This window comes from Mauremys reevesii, linkage group 19 (genome assembly GCF_016161935.1).
Source record: "Mauremys reevesii isolate NIE-2019 linkage group 19, ASM1616193v1, whole genome shotgun sequence".
NCBI lineage: Eukaryota > Metazoa > Chordata > Testudines > Geoemydidae > Mauremys > Mauremys reevesii.
The window spans coordinates 14,824,500-14,844,949 of NC_052641.1; the positions used below are offsets into that span (position 1 = coordinate 14,824,500).

At 41.2% G+C, this 20,450-nt stretch overlaps 1 protein-coding gene across 11 annotated transcripts in view; it reads right to left on the bottom strand.

Annotated features, from left to right (window-relative positions):
* Positions 1-20,450, bottom strand: part of FNBP1 (formin binding protein 1) — a 161,498-nt gene that overhangs the window by 48,126 nt on the left and 92,922 nt on the right. For all 11 annotated transcript variants that reach the window (XM_039507061.1, XM_039507068.1, XM_039507064.1 and 8 more), the window contains 2 exons: positions 18,812-18,874; positions 17,963-18,067 (listed from right to left, as the gene is read on the bottom strand). In XM_039507061.1, the coding sequence (XP_039362995.1) occupies positions 17,963-18,067; positions 18,812-18,874 (168 nt within the window). The remainder of the gene's footprint in view (positions 1-17,962; positions 18,068-18,811; positions 18,875-20,450) is intronic.

Here is a 20,450-nt window from a genome sequence, read left to right on the forward strand (position 1 = left end):
CCATATGCCTTTGCCTCCGATCCTGTGTTCACTTGTTCACTCTCTCCTGGTTTATGTTCTCTCAGCCAGTGCATTGTTGCCCGTTCTGTTCTGACGTAGCACCCCTCACCTGTATGTGCTCTCATCTGTTCCAAAAAGAGTCTCGTGTCCCTGGACCAAATGCTGGTCTCAGAGAAGTTAACTGAAATTTTGTCATTGATTTCAATGGGATCAAGATTTGGCAACGTACACCTAAACTCTCCCGGCTGCACTAGCTCTTCAGGTATCCAGGCATGCTCCTAATCTGACAGTTTTTACCTAATCCTTGGAGCAGAGCTGAGAATATTTCTGGAGGTTTTGAATTTTAAGATTCATTCCTAAAATACTGCCAGGTTCAATCACTCATTCCCTCCCAAAACAATCCTATTAGAATAGTTCAGAATTGGGTTATTCTGTGAACTGTTCCAGGCAGACAATAGTTTCCTGACAATAAATCCACATAAAATATCAAATCATGAAACATTTTACGCATGATAAATGGAAAGTAACAAACTGTGCCAGAAGGTTTCAGGTCTCCTGTTCCTCATCTATCCATCCAGTTCATAGATATCACCTAATTATTTATTTCACTCAGTTCTGCAATTTCTTTTGCAAGCACATTTGATTGTAAAAACTTTCCTGGATTCATTTTATCTTAGTTTCATAAAGTGATGTAAGAAAGCCAGTGAGAACTCATTGGGCATGATATGCATGTCAAGAGCCAAAACAGTAGCATTAAATACAAAATACTATAATTATAAACAGATAAGTGAACTAAATCAAAGAAAACGTCCATATGAAATGTTCCCAAGATTCTTCAACTTTCTGCTAATTATGGTAAGCAAGCATGTATGTCTTCAGGAATTTTATTTATACTCAATGAAATCCCTAGAGGACAGTTCAGTTATGAGTAGGCAATGTGATGTGGCCGTTAAAAAAGCTAATGCGGTCTTGGGATGCATTAGGCGAGGTATTTCTAGTAGAGAAGATAGGGGGGGCCCCCTAGTCATATAATAAGGCGTTAGTGAGACCTTGGAGTATTGTGTGTAGTTTGTCTGTTTGTTTTTGAAGGATGAATTCAAAGGAACAGGTACAAAAGAAGGGAAGGGCCACTAGAATGAATGGAGGAATGGAGGATGAAAGAAAGGATGAGAGAGAGAGGGAGGTTTTTTTTTTTTTTTAAAAGAAGAAAGAGAGAGAGAGATATTGAGATGATATATATTATATCAGATATCAGAGGAATAGGAGGGAGGGAGAGGAATTATTTCAGCTCAGTGCTAAGGACAAACAACACGACATATAAATATAGTCATTGTCAGTTTAAAATTTAGGCTTTAAATTAGACCATCAGAGGAGGAGAGCTAACCATCAGAGAACCCGAAGAACAAGGAGAAGGAGGAAAAGGGAGGCGAAGGACCTCCATGACTTTAAAAGTTTATGGAGGATGGAGAGATAGGATGATATATTATATATCATTAGTCAACAATATCAATAACACTACTACACACTACAATATAAAGGTGTTGGGTCTTTGTATTGTTAGCCCAGAGCCAGACCCACATGCTCGGGTTCAGCTGATCGCCATATTTGGGGTCGGGAAAAATTTTTCCTCCAGGTAGATTGGCAGTGGCCCTGGAGGTTTTTTCCCTCCCTCCGGGGGGGGGGGGGGGGCGCTGTTGGGGGGATTATCTGCTACTTTTTAGTCTTTAAATCATGGAGCATTCAACAGCAGAGCAGAGGAGGAAGAGGTTCAGGAGTTTAGTTGGATGGTGGATCGGCGCAGGCGCCAGCATCTTGCAGAGGATCAGATGATCTGGATGTCTGAGTTGTTTTTCTACAGGAGAGCTATATTACTTATTATACACACATATTTGCATTAAATTTAATTAAGGAACAATTATTGCTACATTTTTACACTGAAAAACACAATATAAAAATGAAGTCACCCATACATTACTATTATTACCTGGCAGATTTTTGTAAGATTGTCCCTTCCCCCACCTCTTACTCAGGGTCCAGCTGCTATAGAGAAATATTTACTTATGAATCCAATTCTGTAACAGCCATCTAAGAGCAGTCCATTGTTTGAGCTAAGTTCTATGGACAGCAAGCTGCCATTCTCTCTTGACTTCATCGTTGAAACATAAAACAAGTAATTCGTTAATACAGATTCAGGGCCTGATCCTGCAAATCACTCCCACAAGGAGGCCCATTAGTTTCACATGAGTAAAGTATCTCATGTCTAAATGTTTGCAGAACATGGCCCATAGTTTTCAATGTGAGTGTAACTGCCCCAAAATAAAAGAACACAGCAGATGAGTAACTAGAATTGGTTACATTCCAAGACAAGAATTCCTATCTGAGAGCCACAGTAACGTTATTGTTCCTCCTCATCTTATTTTTTTTCATTGGGCAAGCTCAAGACATTTTAAATGTTTTTCCAGTGAGGTATTTTGATCTTAAAATAAAATATAAAAGAGCCTGAATATTTTTTTTAAAACTTATTACTACTAACATCACCACTTTAATATTAACAGAGTTATATTTTATAGCTCTGTTCTTGTACTCCGGTGGGAGTTACAGAATAATGAAAATATGAGTTGGGAACATTACATTTCAGATTCCGAATCCTAATAGATGCAGTAGTCTAGAGCTGCAGGCACTGAGTCACACAGTCACATTGGAGAGGGAATCATAGGAGTAATTTAAAGGCAAACTGCACATGAAATAAAATACAAAACTCATTTTTTTTATCCTTTACTGCTCATTTATACATAAAGAAAGCTCCAAAGAGATGGAGTTATCCCTGCTTCTTTTTACATTAGAAATTTCTGGTTTTGGCTTGGCTTTTCCTAGAAGACAGGCTTTGGAAGACCAGATCCACGACCTCAGCAGTGAGTGTTTGAAACCCGAGCTGCAGCTTTTTCAGCTTTTTCTCCCTTCTCCTTTCAAGTGGACTGGGTCCATAGAACCAGAGCTCAGGTTTAAACCTCCAGATGTGAAGTCACATTACACGTGAAGTCTTCCAAAGACTGACAGAATTCTCCAGAAGAGAAAATATATGTCAAGACTAGATAGTTACAATATAACCAAAGAAGAACAACAAATGAGGTCAAATTTATACATCATTTTCATTAATGATCTGGAGGATGGCGTGGGCTGCACTCTCAGCAAATTTGCAGAGGACACTAAACTGGGAGGAGTGGTAGATAAGCTGAAGGGTAGGGATAGGATACAGAGGGACCTAGACAAATTAGAGGATTGGGCCAAAAGAAACCAGATGAGGTTCAACAAGGACAAGTGCAGAGTCCTGCACTTAGGACGGAAGAATCCCATGCACTGCTACAGACTAGGGGTCGAGTGGCTAGGCAGCAGTTCTGCAGAAAAGGACCTAGGGAGTGGACGAGAAGATGAATGTGAGTCAACAGTGTGCCCTTGTTGCCGAGAAGGCTAACAGCATTTTGGACTGTATAAGTAGGGGCATTGCCAGCAGATCGAGGGATGTGATCTTTCACCTCTATTTGACATTGGTGAGGCCTCATCTGGAGTACTGTGTCCAGTTTTGGGCCCCACACTACAAGAAGGATGTGGAGAAATTGGAAAGAGTCCAGCGGAGGGCAACAAAAATGATGAAGGGGCTGGAGCACATGACGTATGAGGAGAGGCTGAGGGAACTGGGCTTGTTTAGTTGGCAGAAGAGAAGAATGAAGGGGGATTTGATAGCTGCTTTCAACTACCTGAAAGAGGGTTCCAATGAGGATGGATCTACACTGTTCTCAGTGGTACCAGATGACAGAACAAGGAGTAATGGTCTCAAGTTGCAGTGGGGGAGGTTTAGGTTGGATATTAGGAAAAACGTTTTCACTAGGAGGGTGGTGAAGCACTGGAATGGGTTCCCTAGTGAGGTGGTGGAATCTCCTTCCTTAGAGATTTTTAAGGTCAGGCTTGACAAAGCCCTGGCTGGGATGATTTAGTTGGGGTTGGTCCTGCTTTGAGCAGGGGGTTGGACTAGATGACCTCCTGAGGAGGGATAGCTCAGTAGGGGGAGGGATAGCTCAGTGGTTTGAGCATTGGTCTGCTAAACCCAGGGTTCTGAGTTCCATCCTTGAGGGGGCCCCTTTGGGATCTGGGGCAAAATCAGTACTTGGTCCTGCTAGTGAATGCAGAGGGCTGGACTCAATGACCTTTCAGGGTCCCTTCCAGTTCTATGAGATAGGTATATCTCCTTCCAATCCTGATATTCTATGATAATAAAGAGCACATACAGGTTTGTTTTGTTTTTTTTGCTTTGCTTCTCACCTGTCATGCTGAAAGCTAATGAGGTCCCCCTCTTCATGGAATCCCTTTTCCAACATTAGTTTATGAGTCCCCAAATAAACATGCATATGAAGCATGCTGCCTCCTTCTTAGCTGTCTTTAGTCTGCTTTTGCTAAAGCAATTCTTTCTTAAAGCTCATATGCAACAAGAAAACTTAACGGTCACAGATGCAGCACTTCTAATTAACAGACAATTTCTTAAAAATTGAAGTGCAGCCTGATATCTGCTGCACTGTTAGTCTTTTCAGCCCCATATCAGCCAGGACATAGTAAAAAAATCCAGATTTCCATCAAAAACACAACTCAGATTTTAGTGTTCAGTTATTTCAAAGTCATGCTTTCTATAAATGCCTGAGTTATAAATAAAGGACGAGGCAGATCTGCAGGTCCAGATCCTCAGCTAGTGTAAACTGCCATAGCTTTATCTGACTTTGACAGAGCTATTCCAATTTACAGCAGCCAGGGATTTAACCCATTAGAACCCTCTCTAGCATAGGAGGTGCACAAAACTGCCATTATTTCGGTCTGAGTGATGATGCTTCCTTTCTTAGCTTGCCACGCTAGATCTTGATGGTAAGTGGGAAGAACTTAAAGCTGTAGCTATTAATTGAATGGCATTTCCAGTACTCAGTAAAAAGTACAGCCTAAAATGTCCATGTAAGAGGCTAGGTTTATTATGCCATGATGATGCTAAACATTTGTAAAGTTAAAATAAAACAAAGGATTATGTGACGTGTTTTAATGGCCTGATTTTTAGAGGTGCTAGTAGCTGCAATCCACCTTGACAGCAATGGGAGTTGTGGGTACTCAGCACTTCTAAAAAAAACAAACAAAACAGGCCTTGCATACACGGATTTGTCTCCCATGCTGGAAAACAAACTGAATAGCTGCACAGTTTGGCAACAGTGCTTTTGCCTCTCTCTGCCAGCTAGCAGGAAAAAACAAACACTGTGGTATCAAACTTATGTTTGCCACATTTCCTGCACCAATTTTCTATCTAACCACTGAACTGCATTAGTCAGACTTGCACACAGCAGCTACTGGTTGTTCCAGATGCCTGTAATGATCCCAGCGAGCCTTTGGAGATAGGGAAAAAAGGTGAGCTAAATGGGTGGCATTGGAGCGGAGATCAGTTATGGTTGACAGTCCGTTATGGATGAAGTAGTTCATTCAGAAAAATATTTTTTCCCCTTAAATGTAGGAATTAAAAGAATTTCAAACCTGGCAAACATTTTTTCTGATGTAACATGTTTGAGTCTCACATGAGGCTACTTAGAACAGCTACTTTTAAAAGCTGTACTCCAAGAATTCTGCAGTTTAGCAACAGGGTGCATTTTTGTATAGGATGGACACTGCATATTAGGGCTGGAAAATTTCTTGGCTTTATCAATAATTTTTGCATGCATGCAGTGTTAATTTAAGTATCTGCTTACGGAGCTCTAACCAAAACGTAGTACTTTATAATGGAAGACTCTTTGAATTTCTTTGATTATACAAAGATTTTTTTTTAAAACGCTCATGTTGTGAAGGTGAATTGGAAAAGGAAAGAATACTGGTGTAAAGACATAAATTCCAGGTACTGAACCTCTTGGTATGAATGCTGAGATGCAACGTATTATGAAATCGGCTAAACTGGAGTTTTAAACAGGCAGTCGGGGTGTTGTCATACTGTACCTTGTCCAACTCCCATTGAAGACAATGTAACTGAATTCAATGGATTATGGACATGGCCCTTTTATGATTAGCATTCAGAAATTCTGTGAGGAACAAGAGGCTATTATTATGTTATCATGCCATTATAATGATGTGTCAGAGAAGTTTTAAAAAAAATACATTATTCAGACTATGTCACATCCCCCAGTATGGTTCTGTGTTAAGGGAAAACTGTCAATTAGTTTTCTTTGAGGGATGTTAAAATTTCTCCTATCCTATTTACCATTTCAGTCTGCAGTAAGGATGAAGAATGGAGCATGTTTTGCTTAGAAAAATTCAAGGGAACTTTTCAAAAGACACATTCCAGAAACAGCAAAAGGGTCAATAGATATATTGTCTTTTAGCTTTACACAGGCAAAACGTAACTCCCACAGGCTGTTGTGGTAGAAGGCAGATGAATAACTGAAAAAGGAAAAAAAATCTCCCCACAAAAAACTGTTTCCAGGGTACAATCAATCCACAATGGGTGGAACAGTCCAACTTCTCAGCAGTTGGTCATGTCCAGAAGTGCAGAGTTTCCAGTTAAAAGTTTGATGGAGGTTTTTTTATTTTTTTTTATTTTGGGCAGACAAGTGTGTAAGATGAAGCACTGCCAGGTTGCCGCCTGCCAAACAATAGATCTGTCTTTGGTAAATACAAGACCAGACTGAAATGCAAATATGAACAAGAAACTTCAAAACAGGTTAATGATAAAAGCATGCTAAGAAATACTTCACCAATTTCAGGAATGTTTTCAATTGTTCCTATAACATTTCAGTCACAGTGCCTGATGCTGCAACACGAACCATGAGTCACTGCTTATAACTGCAAGTATTCATTACCAGGGAGTGCAATGGGACTGCTCCTGGTAGCAGTATCATCAGTAGAGTTTGCAAGACTATAATCCATTTTTAACGGTGCAGTTTATGGACAAATAGTCCTATTGACTTCAGTCTCAACTCAACAAGGTGCTTGAGCACATCTCTAAGCCAATGGGACTACTCACAACCCTAAAATTAAGCATGCATTTAAGTCCCTTGCTAAAACTATCCATTAAGTGCGACTGAGTGAGTATGGGTTTCATAATCAGGTCCTATGTCACAATACATTACAAATGATTTTTAAGTAGTGTATTATTATCCCATTGTTATTTATTCCTTTTTTTTAAATTTATGGGACCAATCCTGCAAACACACAAGTATTATTATTATTAATTATTTGTATTACTGTTGCACCTAGAAGCACTAGTCATGGCCAAAGACCCCATCGTTCTTAAGCGCTATACAAAGAACAAGTAACTTGACTCATATGATTAGACTCAGCTGGTGAAATCCTGACCTCATTAAAGATAGTGGGCATTTTGCCATTGACTTCAATGGGGCCAGGGTTTCACCCTTTGACTTCCGTGCTGGAAGGATCAGGTCCTATTATTAACTATTATGCCATGAGCATTTTCACCATCTCATTGAGTAAACAGGAAATAGGTTTTCAAGGTTTTCAATATTTGATTTCCTTGGGAAAAGGAAAAGGAAAACAGATTGTTACTTTCAATTATTAGAAGGAAGAAACCTAACAAGCTGTGAATCCCTGAAAACCCTTGGCGGAATGTAGCCAAATACAGACAAGCAAACAGCTGATAGGGAGCTTCATTATCAAACCCTAGCAAATGTTATCTAGTGCGTTAGCACTGCATGTAGTTCTGCCAGCTTATCTGAACACACACTAATGAGAGAAATATTAGAACAATAAAATACCAAATAAGGCTCTAATGAGTAAGACAGATCTGATTTATAGAGTTCAGAAAGAACCACCAGCATTACAAAGTTGTAACACAAATCCCAACCCCAGTTCTTTAACGGTTCTGGTCCCATCTACACTGCAAACAAAAATTCATGTTCATACACATGCCAGACATGTACAAGCCCAGTTAGTTCTGGGACTACCTACCGCCTACCAGTTGGGCAGGTAAGCCTGACAACCAGAGAAAGGATGGACTCGTGGTTAAGGCACTGTTCTGGGACTTGGGAGATCTGGTTTCAGTTCCTAGCTCTGCCACAGATTCCCTTGTGCAACCTTTGGCAAATCTCTCAATGCTTCTATTCCCCACCTGTAAAATGGGGATAACGATACTTCCTTTCTCCCATGTTTTGTCTATCTTGTCCATTTAGACTGTAAACCCTGCAGGGCAGGGACTGTCTCTCACTAAGGGTCTGTACAGCTCTTAGCCCAACAGGACCCTGATATTGTTTGGAGCCTGTCAGTGCTACAGTAAAACAACAAATAAAAAATTACCGCAATCACCACAAAGAAGAGTACCAAGATTCACCCATACCGCTCGGAAGCCTTATTGAATCAATCACACCTTGAAACCAGAAGTCCATCTCCCTACAACAGTGGTTCTCAAGCCTCTGCTTGTGGAGCATAATAGTCTGCAGAAACATTTCCGGTGGTCTGCAGAGTGAAACACAGGGACAGCTGGGATGTCAGAAGAGAAGTCAATCCAGGCGCATATGAAGTGGCACGCAGCATAAATAATCTGGAGAACCACTGCACAATTATAACACCTATTTGCAGGTCCAATTTATTGCAATAGAAACAGGTGTTCAAATGCTTGCAAACAATGAGGAAGAGGAAGCTTTGGAACTGTGGCTGATAAAACTCAGAGAACAGAATCATAGATTATTAGGGTTGGAAGGGACCTCAAGAGATTATCTAGTCCAACTCCCTGCTCAAAGCAGGACCAATCCCCAAATCCCTAAATGGCCCCCTCAAGGATTGAGCTCACAACCCTGAGTTTAGCAGGCCAATGCTCAATAATGAGCTATCCGTCCCCCGATATGTGGTGCTCTGGTTAGCTGCAGTAAATAAGCAAACTAAATTCTGGGCTACATAAACAGAAGTATATAATATAAACAATGGAAGTTATTCCAGCACCGAGGGATGAATTAGATCATATCTGGAGTACTAGGCACACTTCTGGTCATCTTACTCTAAGAAGAATTTTACAGACAACATACAACCACAAGGCAGGACCAATGGAAGTAAGGAAATTGCTATTTTGAATTGTTAACCTTGCATTATTTTATATTTATAGCTAAAAATTATTGACTGCAAAATGTTGATTCATAGGCTAGCTTACAAACAATGTGCAAATTCCTGAGCCCTTGACCCTACTTTTACTTAGTCCTTATTCAGGCAAAATACCCACTGAATTCACTTGAAGTGCAACTGAGTAAGAATTATTATTATTATTTGTATTGACATAGCACCTAGGAGCCCAATAAAAATGGAGTAAGATGGTTCCAAGCATCTGACACAAAGTTAATTAGTCTCACATTGTATAATAGTCCATGCCTTATTATTACATCCCTAATGAGTTTTTTGCCCCATATTTGATCTTTACTAATTCAGAAGTTTGTAGTTTACATATTTTCCCCCAGTCCTGTACTTTGTAATATAAAGTGAGGAAACGTCTAAGAAGGATGCATTTTTATCAGATGCTCAGTCAAATGGTCATTTAGTGAAGAACTGGTGTGGGGTACAGCTGCTAACAGAAAGGAGATGAGGCCAAATGGATTTGCTGACCTAACATCCAAAAGCATCTGATGTTTCCATTACTTGCTCTTCTCTTAGAAGAGCCAATACAAAATCTGTACACTGTACATGAGGGTATTTATGAAATGCAGCTGCTGCTTCCTGTTAGGGTGACCAGATGTCCCAATTTTATAGGGACAGTCCCAATATTTGGGGCTTTTTCTTATATAGGTGCCTATTGCCCCCGACCCCCTGTCCTGATTTTTCACACTTGCTATCTGGTCACCCTACTTCCTGTACATACCCAGAGACACTGAAGCCATTAACCCTTAGTTGACTAGAAAGCAAAATTCATAAATTATGAGTCAAAGTGGAAAAGCAGCTGTTAAGAATCACAAGAATGTCACTAAGGTAAATAAACTGTACATAGGACTCACCGTTAGAGAACATGCAAATGACTCCCTGGAAAAAATCAATGCTTTCATGTACAGCTCTGCCCATTGGGAAGGAAGCACTTAGAAAGAAGATGTGTTGGTATAAGCTGAGCAATTCACATTAGGCTTGATCCCACAGACCTCATGCAGACACTACCAGGGCAAAATCCCAATGAAGTCCATGGGAATTCTGCCTGAGTAACAAGTGAGTAAGGACTGCAGAGTTTAGTCCAGCTTTATGTTTAAAGCAAGACAAAAGCAGCTGCTTATTCACCGCAGGTGCAATTCAGCTTGTGCAGAGGGCAAGCACAAGTCCTATGCACCACTTACCTCCCGCATAAGCACTTCAGTGGTACATAGGCTGTGTGTCTGGGCTGCGCAGGAGTGAATTTCAACCAGACTGCATATTTTGTTTGCATTATTGATGTGCTGTTATAAATTCACAGCAGACAAAGTGGCGGGGGGTGGGGAGGAAGCTAGGGGTTTGGGATTATTTAATACAAAGGGTGAGATGCGCATTACTGCTATTCACCTGCAGCTCTGGATAAGTTTCCTCTGAGGCATGTCTGCGAGGGTTTTTTTTAGTTGGTATACATCTTATCTCACTTTGTTATGACTTGACTACTGTTCCGGCAATGTGCACTGTAAAATGACAAATGAAGGGAAGCTTTAAACACAGCTCAGAGGTCTCTCCAGGTCCCTCAGGTCTTCTGTAAAAGCAGCTCAGCATGTACAAGATAACAACAATTTATAAATTCTTAATGAAAAGGGCACCAGCCCACAGGCTGAGAGAGCAGCTAACACTGCTGGTCCGCCTCCGTTTGCAAAGGCAAGAAGAGCTGCTTCTCCCAGGAATCCCTCTAACTGGCAGCCTTTCCAGATCTACGTGTAATGAGACTCTGCCAGTGATACACTGATCCAGATCATGACTATTTGATGCAACAATAATGGACACTCCTCCTACAAGGAGAAATAACGTTGTCAGTTTTAACACAATCAAAAGAGCCTAAGAGCATCTGGAGGGAGCAGGGGGGGATGCAAATTTCAGACCCTACTGACAGCATTTTATTGTAATTACTTTTATTGACTAGAAAACAAAATAATATAATGATTTAAATTGTTGTGTGTGTTTTTATCCTTGTAGGCTGACATTAAATCACTCTGAAATATCTTATTTCCCTTGGTTATTTGCAATCAACCCCATTTATTACTGAATAAAAATGTTGGGGTAAGGGCATATAATGACACGTACATATTTGTGTGTATTGGGGCACTGGGCCTGAGGAGGTGGTGGTGGTTGGGAGGATTTCTGCCCCTACCCACCAAAGGTGGAAAGGGATGGTGGTGCGGATAAGGCACTGGACTGGGACTCAGGAGATCTGAATTCTATTTCCAGTTCTATCATGAGTGACTTGGGAAGTCACATAGGGCCTGATCTGAAATCCACTGAGGTCAATGGAAGTGCTCCCATTGACTTCAGTGAGCTTTGGATCAGGTTCTTACGCTCTCTGTGCCTCAGTGAAATAAGGATAGTACTTCTCTACTTCATATGCTGTTTTGAGGATCAACTCCTCAATGTCTGTGAGGCACTCAGTCACTACAGGGTTAAGGCTATAAAATTAGATCAGTGGTAGGTTTTTATTTAACACTGGGACTGGTGGGAGGCAGTCACATCTCGAGGGCAGGAGATGGTAGAAGCATTTTGCACTTTCAGTGGGATTCAATGCAACCCAGGAGCAGACATATAACAAGCTCGAGCACCTGCAGGAAGCATCTATAGAGGCAAATGCAAAGGAAAACCCCACAGCACAGAAAGAAAGACACATCAGCAGAGCACAGGATACGAATAAAGCCCTAATGCAAACAAAACCTTTCCGGATGTGGGCTGAAGATTTACGGAAGATGCACTATTTAAAAAAACCCAGAGCTAATTGTGGGGAGTCAGGAACCACTCCTGAAGGTTAAAGTTGAGTTTCCATTATAAGACTCTGACCTTTCCCCTCAAATCCTCATAAAAAAAGTTGACTTTCCTGCACAATATGAACTGTCGAATAGCATTTCTGTCATCTCTGGATTGAGGACTACGGTGCTGACAGCTCACAAACAAGCTCCAGTTTGTCCTGTTAGAAGCTGACAGCGAACATTAGCTTATGACGAACTGATCACTGTCTAAGATGTGACTATGTGGTTTTCCTGCCTCCCTACCGTGAACCTGATTCTGCCAGGTGCTGAGTACCTTCTGCAAAGTGCTGATTGCCCTCAGCTGCCATGCAAGTCAGTGAGAGGCAAGAGTGCTCAGCACCTTATGCAACTGGGCCCTAAGCACTTCCTCTTTAAAAAGTGATGCTATAAAATGTTACATATAAAAACAGACCCTTAAGAAAAGGAGGCAGACTTTTTTATTGTACAAAAATCGGCAAAGGCACCGCTGGGTACCACACCATCCCATAAAGATGTCAGCTTGTTAGTGATTACAGTACTAAAGTAAAGGAACAAACAACAGAGTGATTCCTTATATGTACGCTGGCTGGACTGCTCATGTGACGACTCATTTCCCCAAATGGTCAAAAAATTAAATAACTACATGGTTGTTTTTGAAAGAGAACTACAGCAAACTCCCACATCCCATTGGCATCAACACTCAGCTGCAACCCACAGTGTCACCTACAAGTCTTTCTCAGTGTTAACAGCATCATGTTAGTCCATTTTGAGGACTTCCAAACCAGGTCCCTATAACAGGACTTACTGCAAAGTTTAAGTTTCATAACCTGAGCTCACTAAACCAAAGAGCTGAACTGGCAAATCCTTTCACAGGAGAGAGACACTTTATGCCAAACTGCAAGTGTGAGTTTACACCTAAATACTGTGTCTGCACACAGCTAATGTTTATAATTTAAAGCCTGATTGTGAATGCAGAAGGGGAGGTAAACGCAAGGAGCCTAACCCACACTTTGTTTCCATGTGCAGAAGCTGGACACAACTGCAGATCTCCTGACCGCAGGGAGTGGTCCCTGCTACTGCCAACAAAACAGGGGCAGGAAATGAATAAAGCTCTCACCCGGCCTCCTGACCCTGCACCAGCTGGCAGAGCTGCCCTGATGCAGAGGCCAGCAGATGTTTCCCCCCTTAAGTGGCACAGTGAGGATGCTTCCCTCGTGCATTGGCAACCACTTGAGCCTCTCTGAGGCACAATGCTTCCCAGAGCTCCTCTTGGGTGCATTGAGTAGCTATCCTTGTTGTAGAAGGATGTGGTTTCAGAGACCTAGTGTCATCCTTCTTTTAGAAAGGTGGGGTTCTGGACTGCAGGGGACAGAACGGACTGTGTCTCTTACAGAATCTCTCATAGCTGTATGATGTAGTGTTTAAATAAAAATAATTTAGTTGTAAGGTACAAACTCTCCACACCTTAATAAAAAGGCTAACACATTGGAATGGTGCATCTCAGCACTTCCTCCAAGGGGACCAAGGCATATTGGGCACAGTCTGATCTAACATTTACACTTTGCAGTCAATTGATCCTGCTTCTTGCCCTTCCTTTAGTTCCCGAGAAGTCTGACTTTAAACGCAACTGAAGCAAAGCAGCCACTTGAGAGCTGTTCATTAGTGGGCCTAACGTCAGCTGCAAGCTCTGATCACAGCTCTAGGAAGAGCCTATCTAAAAGTCATGCTCTAGTTCCACCATCATCCTACCCCACCCCCAAATAAGGTTTGCAGAGTCCTTTTAGGTGTTGATCACTAGCCACCCTACTGCAGGATTTCCTGCTGCATTTGTCAAAGCTGGTTATCTAAGGATTAAGAGGTGGGGGCTGATCAGAGATGCAGAGCTTTCCATAGCCTCCTCTTGTTCTCAAATCACAGGGTGCATCAGTGAATCACAGCTTAAAAAAACAAAAAACAACAACAACTTGCAAATGTAATTGTGATGCACTGCAGAATTTTAATTCCATTTCTCTGCAAAGGCTGATGCAAAAATAGCCCGTACTGTCTCCTCATGTTAGCAGGTACAGGCTAACGCAGCAGAGGTGTTTATCTCGAGCCCCAGAAATAAGGGCAACTAATCACGTTGCTTGGGAGCACCTTTTTCAGCCAGCAGACTGAACAGCACTGGAACCAAATGAAGCCAGATTGTCTGCTTTCCTGGCCAGAAAGTTTTTGGGAGTGAAACTGTGGCAGCCAAGTTATGAGAGGCAAGCGAAATTAGAGACACCGTAATAAAAGAAGGACAGAAAATTATCAAATTGCATCACTTGAGACTGAACAGTTTTTGTCTCTCTCTACCACAAGTTAGCTAAAGCTACCCCCAACTGCAATTCTTGGTTAAACAATATCCTATTTTGCACTTAGGAGTTACGTAAGGGCAGACCCAGTCACATGGGCAGGGTGAAGCAAAGAAAGGCCATTATTCACAGCGTGACATGGATGAATCCAGTTTAACACATGCACTTAGAAAACACTGTCCTCTCTGTTTAGCAATATTATTGCACATTCAATTCGTTTTGATAACCCCTTCCTTCTGCATCTACCATGCTGCTGAGAGCATAACTGGGGACTTCACGGATGCTTTCTGCAGGGAGCAGTGGACACTCATTGCCACCCCTAGCAATAGATCCTGCCTTTCTTTAAAAATACATCTATTTATTGCACTCTGCCTCCTTTTGCAATAAGTTTAATTTACAAAACGTGATAAGATGGTGGCCAAATTCTACAGGGCAAACCTCTCCCTCCTTTCTCCCCCATTTCCCTCTTCATTTTACAAGGGAGGAAAATAAAGTTTGCCTTCCAGAAATTGCATAACATGAGCTTATGCATCATTGATATGTGACTTAGTTATGGTCACAGAGAGGAAATAAGTGTTAGAGCTGGGATTAGAACTCAGGAGTAACTGTTTCCTAACCCCATGCTTAGATAACAAGGTCATGTCTGGGCTCAATCTCAGCCTTGCACAAAATCTTGGGCAGAGTGGAGCGGGAGGCGGGGGGAGAGAGAGATCCTAATTTTATAACTAGAAAATGAATTCTAGGATTTATTTTTAATAGATAAAGCAGAGATAATCTCTTTCTAGCACAGAATGTGCATGAAGCATTACATTTTTGATGTGCTAGGATATACAGTCACCTGAAAAATACCATGACAAATCCAGAGAAGTGATAAGGGATTAAATCTGCATGGCGAATTTACAATTAATAGCTGGGCAAATGATAAAATCACAGGGGTCTTTTCTCCTTTGATATGCCAGGATGCTTTGGGGAAATTTTCTGGGCTTATTGTACATTTTGTTGTGCTCCTAACATATGGAGACCGGATGGTATCTACCTATTTCCCAACTTCCATAATGCTGAAATGCCAGGGCTGTTCTAACATCCCACTGATTTCAGTGAAATATTAGTGTATGACGGCTTCCCTGAATGAAATTAATTGGGAGTGGCATGCAGCAGACTTCCCAATGTCCAAAAACTGCACTGTATATGTAACTCTTTGGTATAAATCAATACTCACCTGAAATTTAACGGCTTTAAGAAATCCCCAGTAAACACACAGATTTAATTGCTCGAGGGCTAGAGCAGAAAACATGCCTCTAACACTACAGTTTTAACTTCATGCGGGAGGTGACAAAAACCTTTTCTCTGCTAAGAGTACAGTGACAATACACCATTGTGGCCTGATTTTCCGGAGGTGCTGACTTCTGTGGCTGCCCTCCACCTCTGGAAGCCAGGACATTAGGTTTTATATCAACTACATATTGGCTTGCTTCAAAATGCTGGTTATTTTTGGCCCACATGTACCAAATTGTGCCATGCAAGACAAAATTACCCTTACTAATTTTAGCAATCTAAAAAATAAAATAAAATCTCATACTTCTGCATCTTCCAAACAGATGTACAGCTCCATCAAGAATGGAAGTGATTTAGATAAGTCATCTTCCTCCATGTAGCTTTCTTAAATTACAGCAGCATCACTGAACTAGATGTATAAACATACTATATCCTCCTGCATGTACAATTCTGAACTTGGCTAAGGGACGACTTCATGTTTCAGGCCCTGATTGCAAAACCCTGATATACATTTAAAGTTAAGCATCTATTTAAGTGCTTTGCTGAACAGGGGCCAACACGCAAAAGCCACAAATAATGTTACAACTTGACGCCAACTGTGATCCAGCAGCATGTTGCTAATCATTGGCATACCACACTGGATTCCAAATTTTATGTGGGCTTTAGACTAAATGCATTATAATGTACTCTATGGGATGATAACCCTGATGTTACAGACAGGGTTGGCCCTAAATATTAGCCCAGTTCTACAACCCCTACTCACATAAGACATCCCATTGCCTCTAATATGGGAGAGGGTTGAAGGATCAGGCCCTATCTTAGTACATTGACAACAACAACAAAAGATATTTTAGAGCATGCATGTGGCTGATATCATAGTTCCACAATGCTTCTCATTAAGCAAGCAAGGGAGGAAATATGGATAACTGCATTAGAACATCATGTATTAAACATCTTTAGTGCATTAAGATCATTGATGCATCTAAAAAGAAATGAAGAAAGAATTCCCTACATTTGATGGCACTAATAAACCAGAAAAAGCCCCCCCCAAAATAATACATACACTATGAGGCATCTATCTGGATGAAGTGGTGCTAACCAGTGTCAAGTCTAATAAAGGTACTGTACATGCCATCGGTGCCAAGCAAGACCTAGAAGGGTACTTTACAATATGAAAACCTTTTCTGCTATAGAGCAAGTCTGTGTGTATCATGAATAAACCACCCTGTCTGTCTTTGCTGGGATGCAGGCATGCACTAACACTTCACTGTAACCAGTGGGATGTTAGGACATCTCTGCTACTATCAGCAGGGAGTCGTGTTCTACCTGGGTCACACAGCAACAGTCAACATGTGATTGTCCTCGGCACCAGTTGTCCTTGGACTCTGATTCTGCCACCCTTGCTCATGGTGATAGAAAGGATAGAAAGAATTGGGCCTTTAATTGTGGATTTCAATGGGCCCATATGCAGAGTAAGGCACAGAATTTGGCTCTTAATACTGTGCTTTAAGAGCCATTCTGCTGATTATTTCTATTTTAAAAAGGGGGAAAGTCCATGGTTATACTGGTTTGCATTTGAACAAATCATTTAGGTAACCTGAAAAATATTCTAGACCCTGCCCCTTTGATGCTTGCAGTTCTGTGCTTTCAGTCCCAAGCACTAGCAGAGTTTGCACATGCACTTGCCATTGGGAAATCCTCAACACTCAGCCTCTATGGGTTAGATTACTTTTGATGGGCAGCTAAGATTAGCACACCAAGTATCACCTTCACCAATAGTGCATGTCAATTTTCAGGGTAGGGCTTGTGCTTTTGCATGTGTTCTTAGCATACCTATCACAATGGGATTGCCATTCGTGGCTTTGCTGATGCAATATCAATATTTAATAATAGTGAAGTCCAAATCTTTCCCTATCTAGTTGTCCTAGAGGTGGAAGCCCAGGTGAGCTACGCTGCTGACTGGGAGTTCTGAGTTTCTGAGTGGAGCCCAGATCCTGGGCTGTTAGCCAGTGAGGACTGATTTTGAGTTGGGGCAAGATCCTCATCCGATATAAACTGAGTTAACCCCATTGACTTTAATGGAGCTATGCCCATTACACCTGCTGAGAACGGAGCCCTCACTTTTCTGGGCAAACGGAGGTGTCCCACTACAGAGAATCCCTTGTTTAGGCCAAGCTATGGTCAGACACAGTTAAGATGACAAGGTGGGCCATGCAATATCCTTATTGAACCAACGTCTGTTGGTGAGCAAGACAAGCTTTTGAACCTTGTTTCTCTAACATCCTGGGACCAACACGGCTACAACAACACTGTTAAGATGATCAATTCTGGAGGACATGTGTTATCAGTGTGACTGAAGGAGCGACCATTCTAACATATGTATTTCCAAATGGAGTGCTTTGCCATCTGGCTTACCTTTTCAACATCTGCTTTCGTAACGTTGATGTCAGCATCCATTTTCTCAAAATACTGCTGTGCTCTATCGGCTTCCTTGCAATCACGTTCAAACCGCCTTTTACTCTGAAAGGGAAAAATGAGCCCATCAGATACCGGAGAGAAACATGATTTGAAATTCAGCCTAGCAAGCAACACCCGCTAACTTCATTTTCTGTAATCACTGTCAAGAATTTTTGAGAACAGCTCATTTACATCTGCATACATTTCCACACTAAACTGCAAAAGCGTCAAAGTTATTGGAAAGAAAATCTTTGCTCTGATCTTCAGACAGATTGGCTCTGATGGTAAAGCCAGTCTTGATGTCCCATTAGTCTCTGAGCCTCTTTCCATATTCCCCCTACACATGGAACACCTTCTTGCTCTGATCTGCCAAATCAGTAATCTCTCTGCATTTAAATCCCTCGCTTCTGTGAAGGCCACAATAAAGGAGCCAATCCTATCTTTGTTATTTTGTGTGTGTGCACATATGACTGAACGACTAAGGTGTGCACATGCATAAGCTCAGTATCCATGGGTAACACTCATCTTTTCTTACACAGTCCCCTCCTGACACTTTCTCACCTTCCCTCATTGTGTCACATCTATTACTGAGGTCCAGATTCTGATATATGGATGGCACTTAAAGGGCACTATTTTATACCTTTCAGTATCCTTTAGAGACAAGTTTTCAAATCATGTTCTTTTGGATTTCAGATGCTCTCCTCAAACCATATCATGATCTCTTTTTAAACACAATGTTTAGAAACACCCCTATGAAGACAGTGTCAGTATAGCTATAACATCACTTCTAAAGATGTTTCTACTTACTGCTTCAAGCTGTTTCCAGAAAGTTTCAATGTATTGTTGTGCCTTTCTGCCATCATGAAAGTGCTGTTGAAAAAAAGCCAAAATATTAAACACAAAAGAATCAACAAACAATTAAATTAGAGGAGATATAGAAAAACAAAAAAGTGTTGCATCTATTCTGGGACTCTACCAAGCCATACAGGTGTACGATAGCTATTTTATGTCTCAGCAGGCCACAGATTTACATCGACAACAATTAAAGAGGTTTCGTAGACAAGGTATAATTAATCCCTTTAGCAATTCCACCTCCCGTTGTTCACGGTAACCCTTAATTATTGGTTTCCCATGCAACCATCCCCATACTACTCCCATCTGAACAAGATCTGTTTAAAATACCAACTGAACACTGTCTCTGAATTAAATTTTTTCTCCATGTGACACTTGCCCAGCCATCTTCATGATACAGAATCATCCTCCTTGATTGGCACATTCTAGCATTGATACTGGCCCTTCATTAACTGATTTTCATTCACATACAATATGAGCATATTCTTTTTCCCCCCGTTACAGGCTTACATCTGTGGGACCAGCTGTCCTCTTCTATTCTGTTTTGAGATGCGTCAATTACTTTGGATTCCTGCAGAAATCTTATTTTTCATATATTTTCTTGTTTACATTAAGCTGCCATAGAAATTTTGACATGTGAAATGTCTATTAAGCAACCTATTAAGCAACATGCCTTGTTAAAAACAGATTAATCTCCTTACAAGAATAGTAGAGTGTACAGTTGTATTCTTCATATCATACTATAGTCTTATTAAGAGATGCTTGTTTGAAATTCTCCTTAGAGTCAATTTTAAACAACAGCTCTTAGCACTTATAGACTGCTCTTTATTGGAGGCTCTAATGTGCTTAACAAAGATGGGCATATCCTCTTTTTACACATGAGGAAAGTGAAGCACATGGAAGCTAAGTGGCTTGCTCAGAAACACACACTGACTCAGTGGCACAGCTGTAAATAGAATACAAGAATCCTGATTTGCAGTCCTCTGCTCAACCACTATCACACACTGCCTCCTGTAATAGCCCTTGACAAAAATATAATCCAACAATAATCCACTAACAGGCACAGACATGCCTTTACGTTGCATCATTATTTCCATATGGGAATTAAGATTTTACATTAATTAAAAGTCAGACACAATTTTACAAGGATATCTCAGCAAGAACAGGCCTGATCCTGGCAGGTGCTTAGCATTTCCCAACATGAGCTTCAGTGAAAGTTGTCAAGTATCAGAGAGGTAGTCGTGTTAGTCTGGTTCTGTAAAAGCAGCAAAGAATCCTGTGGCACCTTATAGACTAACAGACGTTTTGCAGCATGAGCTTTCGTGGGTGAATGCCCACTTCGTCGGATGCAAGAGTGGCTCTTGCACCCGACGAAGTGGGCATTCACCTACGAAAGCTCATGCTGCAAAACGTCTGTTAGTCTATCAGGTGCCACAGGATTCTTTGCTGCTTTTACAGTGAAAGTTGTGGGTGCTCAGCACCATGCAGGGTCAGGCCTTATACCTAATTTATGCAAAATGACAACACACGCAGTTACGTTAGAAAGGATAAAACCTCATGCTTCACTGTTAGAGCCAGCCACTAATTGACAGGG